The following is a 17,824-nucleotide window of genomic DNA, read 5'->3' as shown; positions in this document are numbered from 1 at the left end:
CTTTCAAGTGCTCCTTTAAGTGTTTTCAATAAAACCAGAACAATATAAAAGCTGGCCTCTTAGGTTACGGGGTATTGTTTTATTGTTTCCTAAACTGTAGTTTTAGAGACATTTGTATCGTCTTAGAATTCCCAGTTCTCGAGCCTTACATCCGACAATTCGGAAGAACCATGCGCAGATTGAGCTCCGGTTCAAGTGCAAACACCAGGAAGCGGGAAGAAGTGGGAGGAGGCATAGGTGGGAGGGATCTGCGTTTGGGGCGGTGCTAAGGCACGGGGCGGTGCAGGCTGGCGGAACCCGCGCGAGCGAGGTCGGTTTTGCTAGGGGCCTAGTCCGGTGTAGAACGCCGAGCTTTTCCATCCCAGCTGGTTCCGGCTCGGGAAAATGGCGGTGGCTGGGGCGGCGTCCCGCGAGCAGCTGGTGGGCTGGTGCACCGAGCAGTTGCGGAAAAGTTTCGGCCTGGATGTCAGTGAGGAGATCATACAGTAAGACAGGTTCGGGTCCGAGGCGGGAAGGAGCTCTGGGATGTGTACTGACTAAGCAAACGGGGAATCGGAAAAAGGACTAAAGAGTTGATGAGAATGAAGAAATTTAATAAAATAGGCTGCTGTCTATCTCCGAGCGCCGAATTTTGACCTCCGGCTTTATAGTTTAGCTTCTGGAATAGGGTGTCATGCTCCACAATCGGCTGGTGGGGCCTTCTTTTCCCAGGAAAACGCCAAATCCCTAATAATTAGACCTATAAGTCTAATTATCCTTCCTTATACATTTTGGAGAAAAGGGGCAAGCCAAGTTGTCTTTTCAGAAATTCCTTGCTCTGAACATTTTATCAATAGTTTACCCAGTCCTGCTTGTGTCAAATAGGGCCTGAAATTTAAATAAGGGTGGCGTGGTGCTGTGCAAAGATACCTCCTGACTAGGGAATCCCTGGTTCTATTTTCTGTGGTCATTCACCAGTTTTGGAACCTTAGGCAACTTAGCTTCCAATTTTGTACCTTAGTTTCCTCGTCTGTAAAATGAATAATTAGCACTGATTATCTTTAACAATTTATGATTCTTGTGAAGTGGAAGTAGTGATTTGATTTAATATCTGCTTGCAATTGATTTCTTTTTTTTCGTTACTGCATACCAAGTGCTGGGACAGCAAAGATGGTTGATGAGTTATGAGGTGAAGGAAGTGCAGGGTATTGGGGAGCATTGGAAAAAGGAGTCTGATTAAGGTTTGAGAAACTCCTAAGATTAATTGCAAGGGATGAATTGAGAACTAAAAGATAGGTAGGTGTCAGTGTAGAGTTCAAGAGTAGGGAAAAATTTCTACAAAAAGTGGACTTAAGAACCTAGAAGTGTTTCTTGATTTGGCTCCTTGCTCATTGATGCTGAAACTTAAATTGCAGCTGTAGGCCTTTTGTAGAAAGTTAGGTCAATTTCTGAGTTTGGGAGAAAATAGGCTTGTTGGCAATGAGAGAGTTAAGAGAGCCTATTTTAAAGGATAATTTTGAACATGGTAATAGATTATCAAAAAATCCCAGTTAAGTGAATATTGTATCACTTATATGTGGAATTCTTAAAAAGGAACGTCAATGACTTTTATTTACAAAACAGAAACAGACTCCCAGACCTATATAGAAGACTAAACTTATGGTTACCAGAGGGAAAGGGGGAGGGGATAAATTAGGAGTGTGGAATTAACAAATACATATCCCTATATATGAAATAGTTGAACAACGATTTACTATATAGCACAGAGAACTACATTAAATATCTTGTAATAACTTAGAAAAGAATCTGAAAAAAATGTACATATCTAAATCACTTTGCTGTACACCTGAAACTAATACAAAATTTTAAATCAACTATATGTCAGTTTTTTAAAATTTTAAATATTTAAAGATATTTTTTAAGAAAACCAATCCAGCCAAATTGTATGGCTTGGCTTTACCCTTAGAAGGCAAGATCAAGCTAAGTCGTTTTCAGACATTTTTTCAAGCAGTAGAATGCTGTCAAATGAAATAATGGAGCTTTGTAATATATCAAACAGAAAAAAAATATCAGTTAAAAGAAAAAAAGATTGAGGCTATTTTTGATGAATCAACAATGGAGTTTGGACAGTTGCAGGCTTCTCAATCTCAGAATCCAGTTGTATTGTGTTGCTTATACAGTATTAGGAAATTTCTAATTCTCATAGATTGTGGTTTAATAGCTCATTTTGCAGCCTGAGATTTTCCTCAGTTAAACTTATCCACACAGTTGAAAGAGGAGTGATCAGAAATTTCTGTTTTAAAGTTGCAGCACTAAGTATGGCTGTACACTTGCTTGTATTTTAAAATATTTATAAATATAAGTTAGACAAGAATTGACCAAAACATAAAACAAGCACTAGCTACCTGTAATTTAGTGCTATTGGAACCACTTCTAGGTTTTCACTAGCTATAGCACAAGCTATGATGCCATGATGAAAGCATTTGCTGTATAGATTTGCTGTGCCTTGTCTTGCCTGATATTTAATTTAGAATTACCCAGCTATACTATAATAGTGTGCTAACTTGAACAGTTTGACGCAAGTGGCCTGAATTTTTTAAAAAGATAGCATAAAGCTGTTACCTTCCTAATCAGTGATTCATTTATGGAACATTAAGGTCTATACACAGAATTAGCAAAATAAACCTTGTTCCACAGTCTGCATTAGTTTTGGTTGGATCTGTTTTGTTAAGATTTGATGTTTAATACATTTGGATGTATGTTGGTCTTTATTATTCTTTGTTAAATATTTAAAATGACATTTATTCAATTGTTTCTAAAACTCTTTAAATAATTCCCTAATGCCTTGCATATTCCAGAGTTAAATGATACTTTGAGGTTCTTTGCAGCTATCTGAATTCTTGATACCAATTAATCTTTTAATGGGGCCTAGTAAGTTTGGGGATCAAATTGATTAAACCTTAAAATTCATTAAAAACAGTTGTCTATTTTGTAAAAATTTGTATTTGATTAGAAGATGCTCTTAAGGATGCCCAAAGGCACAGGTTTGTTCTCTTATAGATTCTGACTCTGCAAATCAACCACCACATTAGGTAAAGAACCTAGTACATTTATTACCAAGGATGGGCAATTACATGATTTTTATTTTAAATTCAAAGAATATAGCATTATTGTAATAATTTTCTTGTATCTCATACCAGTATGTCTATATTACAGTTTCTTCAGATCATGCAATGCTGTCATGGTTTGATACCTGAATTTTTTCACTTCTCTAATGACGTAATATAGTCACTGTAGAAAACTAAAAAAAATCAGCAAAGGGTAAAGGAGGTAACCAAGATTACCATAATACCATAACCCAGAGATAACTCTATTTCTCTCTTAGTGTTTTTTCCTATGCATATTGTAATACATTTCTAAAATATATTCATTGTAAAGGAATAAAGAAAATAAAAACAAACCCAACTATTTTTAATCATCTCTCTTAGTGGTAATCATTTTAATGTGTAACCTTAGAAGGGTTTCTACAAAAAAGAAGCCTTTTTTCTGCACACAAGTGTATGGATATATACATTTCCTTTTATAGCAATTGAGATCATATACCGTATGGGTTGTCTTGCTATTTCACTTTATATGAGAGCATTTTTTTCTCAGGTAATAGTAATTATTCAGGGAATTCCCTGGGGATCCAGTAGTTTGGACTCCCAAGATTTCACTGCTGAGGGCACAGTTTAATCCCTGGTTAGGGAACTAAGATCCCCCAAGCCTGGTGGCATGGTAAAAAAAAAAAAAAATAATGTAAACAAGTTAATAATTAAAAAAATAATAATTATTCAAACATTTCACTTTTAGTGACCGCATATTAGATTTTGTAAAGTCCAAAAACTTGAATTCATTTGCCCCTTCCATTAATGAAGGCTTAAATAGCCTCCAGTTTTTCTCTAACTCAAATAATGATATAGTTAACATTTTTGCATAAATTCCTGTGTCTCTTATTTCTTAGAGAGTTCTGTAAATGGAATTACTGGATTGTTTTTAAGGCACTTTCAGTATATTGTCTGATTGGTTTATAGAAAAGTACTGACTTGTACTCCTACCCCTTTTAGATTTCACTTTTAGAAACCCTTCATCCTATTTTCTTAAAGTAGATCTGCTCATTCTGATATGATGCTAATCTTTTTTTTTTTTTTTGCTAATCTTAATTTATAATTTTTAAGAATGTTAAATCAGTAACTGGTTAGCTTGTAGTATATGTTCATATTTTTAGCAAAAAAAGATTTTAGGTTTTACAGTATAAAAATTAAGTACTTTATATTGTTCCTAGGAAAATACAATGACTGCAGATGTGTAGTTATGGAAAGTATTCTTAAGTTTTTTAAAAAATAGCAGTGGTTTTTAACAGTTTATTGAGATGTAATTTTTGTTTAATAGAGTCACTTGTTCAAATGTAAAATTTGATCAGTTTTACAAGTATATGTAGCTTTGTAACCATTCCTCAATCAAGATATAGGTAGTTCTTGCTTTGTGCGGTAGTATGGAACCGTAAAAATGACCATGCAGGCTTAGACCCTGCAAAGTGATCTTAATTTTAAAAAAAAAAAAAAAGGACAATATTTTTGTTATTCTATGACCTTCAAAAATGTTTGTCAAAATGTTAAAAATTCTGCTATCAGAGTAGAGAAATTTAAAAAATAATAAATACTTATTTCGTACACTTAATTTTATGTTGGAGTCTGGTTGATTAACAATGCTATGTTAGTTTCAGGTATATAGCAAAGTAATTTAGTTATATATATATGTGTGTGTGTGTGTGTATCCTTTTTCAAGTTATTTTCCCAGTTAAGTTAGAAAGTATTTCTGTGTTTAGGAAAGTCCCACAAGCCTAGCTTCAAAACACTGATTTGATTCTAGAAATAAAATTTGTTAGTTTCAGGTGTACAGCAAGTGATTCAGTTACACCTGTATATTCTTTTTCAAGTTATTTTCCCATTTAGGTTAAAAAGTATTTCTATGTAAAGGACAGCCCCACAAGTCTATTTTCAAAATACAGATTTGATTCTGGAAATATAAGAAAACATGAAAGTTAGACTATGAACTAGTTGGCATCAGTCTTTGTCCTAATCAAATTTATATCCCTAGCGTCTAACCTTGAACTTGGCTCAAAATAAACACTCTAATGGATTAATAAATGTTTTTTACTACCTTGATCTCTGTTATGATTATTGAAAAACATAGTATAAACTAACTTTGTTTTAACAACTTATTTCTTTGCTTTTTGAGGTATGTTTTGTCAATTGAGAGTGCTGAAGAGATACGAGAATATGTTACTGACCTCCTTCAGGGAAATGAGGGCAAAAAAGGTCAATTTATAGAAGAGCTTGTAACCAAATGGCAAAAGAATGATCAGGAGTTGACTTCTGATGCTCTGCAGCAGTCCTTCAAGAAAGATGGTAGGTTAAGTTGATGTGATTAACTTAAAGGTTGAAATATTGGTAAATTGGCTGGTTTATAGGACCGCATATGTTCTATCACCCCATATTCCCTCACAGCTAACTTAAGCAGAATCGTGCTACATGTTTTTAGTTCAGTTCTCTTGTTGTATAGTTGCTAAGTCATGTCCAACTCTTTGGCAACCCCATGGACTATAGCCCTCCAGGCTTCTCTGTCCATGGAATTCTCCATGCAAGGATACTGGAATGGGTTGTCATTTTCTCCTCCAAGGGGTCTTTCTCACCCAAGGATCACACCTGAGTCTCCTGCATCATTAGCAGGTGGATTCTTTACCACTGAGCCACCTGGGAAGCCCAAGTTCAGTTCTACTTGATCTGTAATGAATATTGTTTTAGTTCAGACTTTTTCAACTTAGAAAATATCACAAAAACACTTGTTTGCAGAAACAGTTGTAGCTTCAGAATAACTTGAAAAATTTTAAACATGGATTAAAGAAAAACTTAGTACAATAATGTAAGTAAATGTTGACCGGTTTCAGTATGAGTAGCATTTACAAGTAACTAATAAGTTAAACAGTACTAAAGATGAGCACCAAACTAAATAAGTCATTATTATTATACAGTCTAAAATGTCAGATTTTAATTTAACTTCTGTGTTTTTGGCTGTACTACATGACTTGCGGTGCCTTGGTCCCACTACCAGGGCTTGAGCCCTGGCCCTTGGCAGTGAAAACTCGGGCCACTGGGCAACCAGGGAATTCTATTTAATTTAACTTCTTTTTAAAAAAATTTTTATACTCTTTTTTTTTAATTGGAAGATGATTGCTTTACAATGTTGTGTTGGTTTCTGCCATGCAATGTAAATCAGCCATAAGTATAATTTAACTTCTTAATGTTACCCAGTAGTCTTTATCATTGACTGTAATCTTGAAAAATGATAGTTTGAATTTAATTTAATTGTGATTTGAGAGGAAGAGATAATTTAAAAACCTGCCTGACTTCTTGACTCTAAATATTAAGCATTGCCTTCCCTTTATTAGCTATTAACTTACCAATGAATCCTACTATTTCCAGTCTGTCTATGTACATATATATATACACATACACACATATATGTTTTTTTCTTCTTCTTTAAATAAATGTTAGATGGCCAGAGATCAGGAGACCAGCTGAAGAGGAGTAGGCGGAAAGGGAGAAACAAACAGGAAGCGCCTGCATTTACTGAACCTGATACAACCACAGAGGTCAAAACACCTTTTGATTTGGCCAAGGTGAGTGCTCAGAAAATGAGGCTTTTTCTGGCTCTATGGAAAAGATGAAACACCTGATACATTTCAGAGAGCAAGGGATATACATTGGTCTAGAATGGCAACTTGCAACAAGTGCATGAATTTCAAAGAGTGATGATGATGGTATATTCCTTTCTATATGGTAGTTTGGTTTTTTTTTTTTTTTTGCAGCTTGATTAAATTAGTATTATAAGGACATCTTTTAGAGATTATAGATAGCTTTGATAGAAAATATTTAAGGAAATGCACCAGGGCTTCAATTTCAACATTTTTTGTGGGTTTATACTGAAAGAATTTGAACTCTGGCTGTTTTAAGATGTTCCTGTTTTAGAACATTCACTTCTACCACCACTGTCATCATTATTTAGCATTTAGAGCTCTTTCATAGTCTCTCTTGGCTCCCAAAGTAGCCCCATGAGGTAAGCAGAAATATTTATATTCAGGGTAGTTAGTTATGCTAAGATGGAAGAGTGAAAGTGAAGTTGCTCAGTCGTGTCCGACTCTTTGCGACCCCATGGACTGTAGCCTACCACGCTCCTCCATCCATGGAATTTTTCAGGCAAGAGTACTGGAGTAGGTTGCTATTTCCTTCTCCAGAGGATCTTCCCAACCCAGGGATCTAACCTGCGTTTTCTGCATTGTAGTCAGACGCTTTACCATCTGAGCCACCAGGGAAGTAAAAGTAGTGATCAAAAAATTCATTTGTGGCGACCGTGCAACAACATGTGGAGAAGGGTTTCCAAAATAATGTGAACTTAAAAAATTGTCTTAAGCCTTTTGTTAATTGAAATAAAATGAGCAAAGACTGTCATAAGCAAAAGAAAAAATATGAATGACCAATAAACATTAAAAATGTTTATCCTTACCAGCAATTAAGTGACCAGTTTGTCCCCTTAGTTGCCTGGACTCTCCTGGTTTTAGCACTGAAAAGTCCTGTAGTCTGAGATTTCCCCTGAGTCCTGGGCCAACAAGGATGGTTGGTTATGCTACTAGTAATCAAATAAATACACGTTAAATCCCCTGAGATACTACCTATCAAATTGTCAAAGTTTTTGTTTTTGTTTTTGACCATACCACTCAGGTGTGAGATCTTAGCTCCCCAACCAGGAATTGAACCCATGCCCCCTGTGTGGGAGCTCGGAGTCTTCACTACTAGGCTGCCAGGGAAGTCCCTATAAGTTATTATTGAATAGAACTGAGGTTGTTCTCTCCTGACTGCTTTCATTGTCATTACTTATTTGATGTTGTTTGTGATATCTTTGTACCCTTAGGCACAAGACAACAGCAGCTCCTTGAAGAAGAAGACAAAGTTTGTCAGTTTATATACGAAAGAGGGGCAGGACAAGCTTGCAGTCCTGATTCCAGGTCGCCACCCTTGTGATTGCCTGGGCCAGAAGCACAAACTGATCAACAACTGTCTGGTCTGTGGGCGGATTGTCTGTGAACAAGAGGGTTCTGGCCCCTGCTTATTTTGTGGTTCTCTGGTAAATTGTTTCTCTCCTGTTTTACTATGCTTTGGTTTTGGTTTTTTACTATGCTTTTGACTTTATTACACCCCTGGTAAGTTCTCTTTTTCTTAGTAAATTTCTTCCCTAAGGTGCCCAGTAAATAAAAAAAAAAATTTTTTTTTAATTGAAGTACAGTTAATTTACATTGCTGTGCTACCAGTAAATTCTTATAACACGAACTTTAGTCAAAAACTCAAGGTGATACGCTAGAATAAGGCCTATTTGTGAGAAGGACTTTGATTGCATACAGTGTGAGGAATCCAAGTCTTGTGTCAGATTAAATTCAATTCAAGAAAACTTTAGGGCCTGAAACATTAAAAATTTTTGTCAGGTCTCAGATGTGGCTCATATTTCTAGAGATGCAGAGTCACTGTGACATAATCCTCAGGTCTTTATAGCTTGTTTTTCCAGAACACCTTCTTTTTATAATGCTGCATTATCTGAGTGAGTCATCTCAAAAGTGTAGCCGTAATTACAGACACCTGAGTGAGTTGTCTAGAAGGCTTGTTCTGCCACTTGAGCTGACTGGCAGAAACAGTGGCATTGCTATTGGTGAAAGCATATTTTGTGTTGCTTTGTTTTCCCTTGTCTTGTGGGGCCTTTAAGTTTTCAATATACTCAGATAATAAGTTGATCGACAGTGGATGACCTGAAAAATGTAGTATCTAATATCAAAAATGTTCAGAAAACAACAGCAAATATCCTCCCATGTGGGGCTTCTTTTTGCTAGTGAAATACCCGACAGCTGCTGGCTGGAACTCCATGTGCCACTCAGGCAACTGCTAGCAAGTACAGTGTTTTCTGTTAGGTCCCTTGGATCCTTCTGTTCAAGAAACAAAGTAACGTAAAGCAGATTGGCCTTGAAGTCGTGCAGTTTTATTAATTAAGCTTAGTATGAAATTGTTTTTAAGTAAACTCCTTTTTTGAAGTAAAATACTTTCTTGTAGTGATTTTATAATATAATTTTTTCTTTGCTTAATATGTTTATTACTTTACTAGTAGGTAATGTTTGAAAGCAAAGAAACAAAATACATGTAAAAGCTAGACTAGTTTTCACTGTTGGCACTGTATTGTGCTGCTTCTTTTGACTCTTTTTAATAAGACACTTGTGGGGCTTCCCTGGTGGTCCGGTGGTTAAGACTCTGTGCTTCCATTGCCACATGGTGCAACTAAAAATAAATAAATAAGAAACTTATAATTTCACTCGTAAGACTTGAATTTTATGATTAGAAATGGAAGATTTTTAAAAATATGTATTTTTCTGTATTCTTGGTGGCAAATTTTTGTCTTTTGAAAGTAGGTTAGCCTTTTTTTCTTTAAACTAGTCATTTAGGGACACTTGCAGTGAGATCAGTTTTTTTGTATGGTTCATAAAAGAAGGAAGAAATGGAAAGAGACTAGGGTGAAACTCATTTGGATATATATTTTTTGGTATATTTGTCTTGATTAAAAAACACTGACAGTCTTATTATTTTATTGCTGTATCTAATGTGTAATTTGAGGTTACTTTTTAAGTATATCAAGCACACAGTATCTTTTAACTATTGGATCATGTGTTTTGTCTCTTTATCAGGTATGTACTCATGAAGAACGAGATATTTTACAGCGTGACTCAAACAAGAGCCAGAAACTACTGAAGAAGCTCATGTCAGGTAGGCAGTAATCTTTCAATTGGATCACTGTGGTGATGGACCTGCGATGATTGTATCTGTGATTATTTCTCTTACTTGTATCCTGGTATGTAAGATGGCAGTTTATTTACTCATTTATTCTCTAAGCATTTAAAAAAAAATATTCTTATTAAAACCACCTAACATTGAGCAGGAGAAGGCAATGGCACCCCACTCCATTACTCTTGCCTGGAAAATCCCATGGACAGAGGAGCCTGGTGGGCCGCAGTCCATGGGGTCACACAGAGTCGGACACGACTGAGCGACTTCACTTGCCCTTTTCACTTTGATGCATTGGAGAAGGAAATGGCAACCCACTCCAGTGTTCTTGCCTGGAGAATCCCAGGGACGGGGGAGCCTGGTGGGCTGCCGTCTATGGGGTCGCACAGAGTCGTACACGACTGAAGCGACTTAGCAGCAGCAGCAGGGTCATTATTACGAAACAAGTGGTTCTCAGTGCCTTTTTTCTTTGGCTGCTTTGAGTCTTCATTGCAGCATGGGCTTTCTCTAGTTGTGGTGGGTGGGGGCTACTCTCTAGTTCTGGTGCTTGGGCTTCTAATTGTGGTGGCTTCTCTTGTTGCAGAGTGTGGGCTTCAGTAGTTATGGCACATGGGCTTAGTTTCCCCATGGCATGTAGGATCTTCCTGGACCAGGGATCGAACCCTTATCCCCTGTATTACAAGGTGGATTCCCAACCACTGGGCCATCAGGGAAGCCCCAGTTCTTTTCTGATATTCAGAACACAAGAATCAATCTCTCTTTTTTTTTTTCTAATTTTAAAAGAAGATTTGACAGGACTTTAAATAGGCCTAGAGTTTTAGGTAAGAGAAAGCCTTCATTATAGCCTAGTTGCTTTCCTAACACATTTTAGATCTTGATGCTATCATAATTTATGGCTATCCTTTCTGATATATAGATTTATGGTTTGTTGTCACCAGGGAGATAACACATGGACCGAGGAATGGATGGTGGGCTTTAGAGTTAGACCTAAGGTTAAATCTTGTTTCCACGTTTTAATTTCTAACTTAACCGAACTTGGTGAATTTATTAATGTTTCTGAACTTCAGTTTCTTTGTCCGTAAAATAAAAATAATAAAAACTGTCTTACAAGGCTATTGTGAGAATTAAGTAATATAATATGTAATTTTATAGTCATCATCATTGCTTTAACACCTGATAAGTTCTCATTATTGATTGCTGTTCCTTTCCTAAAATTTCTTCTCTTTTTTCCCTTTGTTATTTAGTTTTTAACTTTGATATATAGAAGTAGTTTAAAGATGATATTTAGCCCTACTCAATGAAGTTTTTCATTAGTAAGGCATTTTTATGTTGTTTTATTAAATAGTCTGTTACCTTTAGTAATCCACATTCCCATAAGGAAAGGAAAGAAGTGGATCCTTAACATTGATTGAGAACTTACTATGTTTCAAGTGCTGCTTGATGCCTGAGGAAGTAAAGCCTGGCCTGTGGTACCTGTTTGTTTTCCATTAAAATGAAGACTATCATTAAAGACACAGCCATACCTTCTGATATTTTTTTCTTTGCTGCACATGATACAGCTAATTTGTATGATACGCTGACACCATTTGATTTCCTTATTGAATTTCAGGAACAGAGAATTCTGGGAAAGTGGACATCTCTACCAAGGACCTTCTTCCTCATCAAGAATTGCGATTTAAATCCGGTCTGGAGAAGGCTATCAAGCATAAAGACAAGCTGCTAGAGTTTGACAGAACTAGGTATGATGTGATTAGAATTAAAAAGGCTAAGAAATAGAGTAGTCCATTATTTTGGCACTTTACCTACAGCAAAAGAAGAACAAACGCTCTGTGTAGGAGGTCAGCCGCTTGTTTTTGAATCATGTTTGACTAAGATAGGCTCGCACCAAGAGGACCTCGCCTGCAACATGTTTTGTTTCTTGTCAAATGCTAGTGTACCCCCTGGAAAGTTGATTTGGATGGAATTCCACACTTGTTTCACTTGAAGCCATTCATTAATTCAGTCAACATATGCTGGATACTCCATAAGAAGCTGTCTCTGGGAGAGTTAATACCATCTCATGGGGACACATGTCTTACTCTTCCCTTTTTCCTTTGACACTAAATTTATTTTGTGGTTTAATAATGTCCCTAAATTGAGCTTTATACTCCTGTGCTTTATACTCATTTAGCCCTCTCACCTTTCTTTAGGAGACAGGTTTATGGATTTGTTAGTTCTAATTTTTTTTCTTCTTTTGGGCAAAATATGTGTTGAAACCCAATTAATGGTAAAAAAAAATGTTTGAAGAGAACGTGTATGCTCACTTCTCAAGTAGCCATGTGGGAATCCTTAGAAAGACCCTGAATCTCTTAATGTGGCAACTGAATATGTCTGTTCCTGGCATTATAATCCTTTGGTTATATGCACCTACTACTTTCAAATCATTCGCTAGGAATACTTGAGACATACTTTGAAAGCTATTCCCTAAGTAAGCCCATCACAAGATTTTTAAATATCACTTTTACCCTTACTCAGTGCAATTTATCATTAGAAATAGAGCACATTTTTTGATAAACAGAAACTGGAAAAGAGTCTCTCCCTATTGATGCCAGTGTGTTTCCAAGGGCACCAATTTCATTATGTAAGTTTGTGTATAGGACCACTCTCAGTCTATTTTAAAACTTTTATAATTCCAGCCAAGTCCTGGAAAATTGAAATCAGTATTTCCCTATGCCTGTGTATATCACTAATTAGTAATTATTCCTTGGAGACTGATTTTGTGATTTGGGAGTAGTCACTTCTTTGAGGCCCAGGTTTATTATCTATAGAAGGAGAGAGTTGGGTCATCAGGATTCCCTCTAGTTCTTAATTTCTTTGTTGGTATGATCTTAGAAATAAGCCTGATTGTCTTATCTTGGAACTTGGTCCTTGTGTATTAAGTGAGGGACTGGGGATGAGGTTGTGGAGGAGGTGGTGGAAACTGATGTGTTGTAGTAATGCAGTCATAAGATATCCTAAGAATAAGCTCCAGGACTGAGAGTCCAGGATAGAAGTCCAGTTTCTAAGTGAAGTGGGTCTAGCAGGAGTAGTCTAGGTCCAGATTGTAGAAAGACTAGGTTATTGAGTAAGCTGCCAAGACATGAACTCAGAGGCAGCAAAATGACCCGTAAGCCCAGTTATAAGGTGAGGGCTGGGCTAACAGGAAAATAGGAGGACAGTGGATATGGTGCTGTGTCTTTTTCTGCCCGAGGGTGAGACTCGTTCTAAGAGCTGAGCCTGCAGTGGGAATAAGGTATGTACAGAAGCTGGAAATCAGAGCTTGACCTGGTTTGGGAACATTCTGGAGCATCTAAATTTGAAATAATAACCTTCAGGACAGAGTGAGCTACTTGTAACAGCTTCCCAATAGTCAAATCCCTGTTTGTTAACAGGTGACCTAATTGCCATGTGTTCTTTTTCTTTCCTTAGCATTCGAAGGACCCAAGTCATTGATGATGAGTCAGATTACTTTGCTAGTGATTCTAACCAGTGGTTGTCCAAAATTGAGCGGGAGGCCATACAGAAGCGAGAGGAGGAGCTGAGAGAATTTCGACATGCCTCTCGGCTCTCTAAGAAGATCACCATTGATTTTGCAGGCAGGAAAATTGTGGAAGACGAAGATCCTCTAGCTGAATATCACAGCAAGTAAGTGGGCAAAACCAGAAAGGTCTGAGAGAATTGAGGGGTTTTAACTGTAAAGGATTTGCCCTCCCCCCAGCCCTGCCCTTTAATGGGTTTGTTATTTTTATTAATTTTTAAAGTAATATATTCATTTGGAGTAGAAACATGGATGAGTAACTAAGAAAATTTTGAAAATGGGCAGTGAGGGTAACTTTTCCTATTAGATAACTACTGTGGTTTTATAAAAAGTTGTTTTTAAAGCAATGAGGTACAGTTTGGGCACAGGAATAGATAAATGAGATGAAATAGAATCCAGAAAAAACACCTGTATGTCTGCATTGTGTGTGTATAGGTGTATGTTTATAGTTACATAAAACTTTTCTGAACAGTAAGAAAAGGATTAAATAAATGAAGGGCCACCAGCTTTGAAAAAAAATCTGCATTAGATCTCTTACCTCAAAAAAAAAGTCTGTACTTCAAAGTATGCTGTGATAATAAGTTTGACTAAAGAGTTAAATGCAAGAGAATTCCCTAGTGGTCTAGTGGTTAGGACTCTAAGCTTTCCCTGCTGGGAGTCCCAGTTTGACTCCTGGTCAGGGAACTAAGATCACATAAGCCCTATAGTGTCACTTCCCCCCACACCAAAAAAAAGTTGAATACAAAAGAAATAAAAAGGATCAGAAGGAAATAAAATAGTAGAAATTTATAATATAGTTAATGTCTTGGTATAATAAAGCTCTTTCTAAGCAAGATACAAAACCCAAAAGTCAAAAAGACTAAGATATTTTAAATAATGTAAATAAGTACAAGACTGAGAGAAAGCATTTTAAAGTTTTAACAGTTCAAAAAAGCAATACTCATACTATATAAAGACCTGCAAATTAAAAAGATATATCCGATGGAAAAATGGGCAAAGGCTAAGAGCAGATAATTTACAGGTGAGGAAATGAAAATAACCAATAAACATTTGAAAAGATGCTCAGCTTCTTATTAGGGAAATGCAAGCTTTGAAACGTATCATTAAGTTGTCTGAAATTTAAAATTTATCATATTGTATAATCTGTGACCAATAATATGAATATGTTCTCTTACTGTGGAGGGAAATAGTAAAATGTTCAAGTCTCATCACCAAGCATGAACCCTAATAGAAACTCTAGGTTTTGGGGATAATGATGTGTCAGTGTAGGTTGATCAGTTGTGACAAATGTATTACTCCAGTGAGGGATAGTTGCTAATGGGAGAGGCTGTGTGTAGGGGTGGCGGGGGGCGGGGGCGGGGGGGGGATCAGGAGGTAAATGGGAAATCTCTGAATCTTCCGATCAGCTTTGCTTTGATCCTAAAGCTGCTCTAAAAGTAAAGTTTATTAAATAAAACCTGCATCATGGTCGGTTTCAGGTTATTAATATGAAGTCACTGAATATAGAGTTGAGAAAAGGTGAATGTTAACTCTAGCATAGCACTGAAAAGAAAGCGTGTGGATATCTCGTTCCACATGTTTTGGAAATGGCATACATATCTCTGTCTCTCCTCTCTCTCTCTTACACACACATGTGCACACACACACAAAACTGGATACAGGCGAACACAGTAATGCTCTACTCGACCCAGTCCTTGACCTTTCTCTTAGATTTGTGGCAGATCCATCATAGATTTTTCCTAAGCAGGTTATTATCTCCTTAAGGCAAATTTTACCACTAACTTCAGTAAATTTGTTTTCAACTATTGCATGTATGATACACAGATATAAGGAAAAAATTATTTCTGGGTGATGGGTATAGGAGTTTTTCATTTTATATTAATTTGTGTTTTCTTGTTTTCCATAATATGCATGGATCGTTTTTATAACAAAAATCATTTTTATGTTCAATAAAAAGCAGTACAGCCTTTTAGAAGTAAAATTGGACACTATCTCAAAATTCAAATTGTGCATAGCTTTTGACTTTTTGACACTAGATACCAAGATGCTAGTTTCTTCGTCTGTTTCTTAACAACAACAACAAAAAATAGTTGCCATTCTGATACATAAAAAATGGTAGTTCACCATAATTTTTATTCACTTTTTCCCCCCTTTAGTCGTATGGGAGTAAGTGTGAGCATTCTAAAATGTATTGATAGCAATTTGTATTTTTTCTTCAATAGATTCTGGAGTTCTAGGTGTCCTTAACCAGTGTACTGTGTCTTAAATCTGTTTCCCTCCTTTAGATTTCACCATCCCTGTCCTATTTTAGACTCACTTCTTACCTCAAATTCTTGTACTTTTTGTTTTGTTTTATCTTAGCTTCATGTCTTTGTTTCTGCTCTTCCCTTGCTTTGGAAATCCTTCCTCCCAAGTTTGCCTTTCAAATATCTGCCTCCCCTTTGAACCTGATTGGTACAACACATGGGATGATAAGTAGCAACTACCATATGGATTGTATCTGTCTCATAGTAATAATTACATCCTCTCATGTTTAGTTTACCATTATTTTAGCTGTCTTAAACCTGCCACTTAGAGTCAAAGCTTCCTGAAGGCAGGAAAGCCCTGATCTCTTTCTCTTTTAAGGTGCCTTGTGTGTAAGAAGTTCCTAACAAATACCTCTTTAATTGTATTCAAGGTCAGGTTCAGCCTTCCCTGCTAGTAGAACCTTTTCATTATGTTGTCCTTTAGAATTACCATCATCCACAAAGGTTTGTCAAGCAGGGACATGGTAGTACAGCAGCAAGTAATGAGGAGCTGTAGAGCAGAGTAAGATACAGTTCCTGCAGGACCTGTGATCATTTACTAACCAAGAGGACTAGTTCCATAATCTTTAACTGAAATCATCACATTCTTTTATAGGTTGAGAGCCAAATATTCATAGCCAACACCATAGACAAAGGATAACATGGGGTATATTTGGTGACTGTTTAAATAGTAAGTGCTGCAGGACTTCAGAGAAAGGAATAAGTACTTTTGTGCTGTGTGGGTGGAGGGACTGCTTAGAAATTCTGAGCCATGAAGCCATGAAACAAGCATGGAGGAATGGGAAGGGACTGTTGAGCAGGCAGAAGAATAATTGAAGGTGTTGAGAAATAGTCTTCCCTAGACTGTTTCCAGGCAAGTTTTCTAATCTTGGCATTTTTAATAATGTTGTTAAAAAGATGAGTGATTATAATGTGCACTACCTATTTTCTTAGTGTTCTGAAACTTTTACTAACTCCTCTTCCTTAGGGTTCTTGGAGTGAAGAGAAAAGAAGGGGAAGTTAATAGGGGGAGCAGGGAAGGTCATCCATAGATCCCTCTTTGAATTTCAAATTCTGTTACTAGTGAAGAGTCTTGTGTGTGTGCCAACTAAGCATATTCTGAGCATAGGACATTGCCAATTATTGCATCCTTTGATTTGTTATCACAGACTAGATGAGGCAATACATGCCATTGCCAATGGAACCTTGAACCAACCAGTGACCAAATTGGATAGATCTTCTGAAGAGCCTTTGGGACTTCTGGTGAATCCCAACCTGTACCAGTCCCCTCCCCAGGTTAGTGGACCTTTGCTCTAACGGATGGTGAGAAAAGTTTGGGCCAGATATTTCTTCTTTCAAGTGTGCCTGTTTCATAGGCTGTAGACACCAATCTGCTCTCTTAATACTCCTACACATCTTATTCTCTGACCCAGTTTGTCCAAGTTTTTTTTTTGCAGCACTTGTGACAAGTTACCATTTGCGTATTACCCAAGAGAAGGTTTTGTTAAGTACGCTAGAAGTTTAAGGGCTTCCCAGGTGGCACTAGTGAAGAACCTGCCTATGGTCTCAGTGCAGAAGACCATAAGAGACGTGTGGGTTAGAAAGATTCCCTGGAAGAGGGCATGGCAATCCACTCCAGGATTCGTGCCTAGAAAATCCCATGAACAGAGAAGCCTGACAGGCTACAGACCGTGGGGTTGCAAAGAGTCGGACACGATTATAGCAACTTAGCCCACACACACACATAGAGATTTAAAGAATACTCCCATGGTTCTTTTGTCAATGCTCTTTGTTTGTCTTTTATAGAATGTGGGTAGTCCCCTAGTGTTGTATTGTAAATTAATACATTAATTCACTTACTCATTGTTGTCATACATTTTGACATTAAGTACACTGAGCATCTAATGTGTATAATCCCAGAAGTACGTGATCAACCAGACACTGCTTCTGTCCTCAAAGAACTCATGGACTAGTAGTGGAAAAGATTACATAGGCAGTTTTAATATTGATAAAGATATAAATAAGTACAGTGGAAACCCAGAGGAGGGAAAGACAGTTGAGAGGAATAAAAGAGGCTTTTACAGGGA

The 17,824-nt window shown here is 36.9% G+C and overlaps 1 protein-coding gene across 3 annotated transcripts in view; it reads left to right on the top strand.

The window, feature by feature from the left end:
* The first annotated feature begins 363 nt into the window (after nt 1-363).
* Nucleotides 364-17,824, top strand: part of TRIP4 (thyroid hormone receptor interactor 4) — a 51,880-nt gene continuing 34,419 nt past the window's right edge. For all 3 annotated transcript variants that reach the window (NM_001046351.2, XM_059890497.1, XM_059890498.1), the window contains 8 exon segments: nt 364-485; nt 5,260-5,429; nt 6,576-6,700; nt 7,990-8,202; nt 9,800-9,878; nt 11,506-11,635; nt 13,344-13,559; nt 16,907-17,033. In NM_001046351.2, coding sequence (NP_001039816.1) covers nt 385-485; nt 5,260-5,429; nt 6,576-6,700; nt 7,990-8,202; nt 9,800-9,878; nt 11,506-11,635; nt 13,344-13,559; nt 16,907-17,033 — 1,161 coding nt within the window. In that variant the 5' untranslated portion in view covers nt 364-384.

The sequence above is a fragment of the Bos taurus genome, chromosome 10 (assembly GCF_002263795.3).
Source record: "Bos taurus isolate L1 Dominette 01449 registration number 42190680 breed Hereford chromosome 10, ARS-UCD2.0, whole genome shotgun sequence".
NCBI lineage: Eukaryota > Metazoa > Chordata > Mammalia > Artiodactyla > Bovidae > Bos > Bos taurus.
Note: the sequence above shows the minus strand (reverse complement) of the source record. Positions and strands in the feature narration are given on the sequence as shown.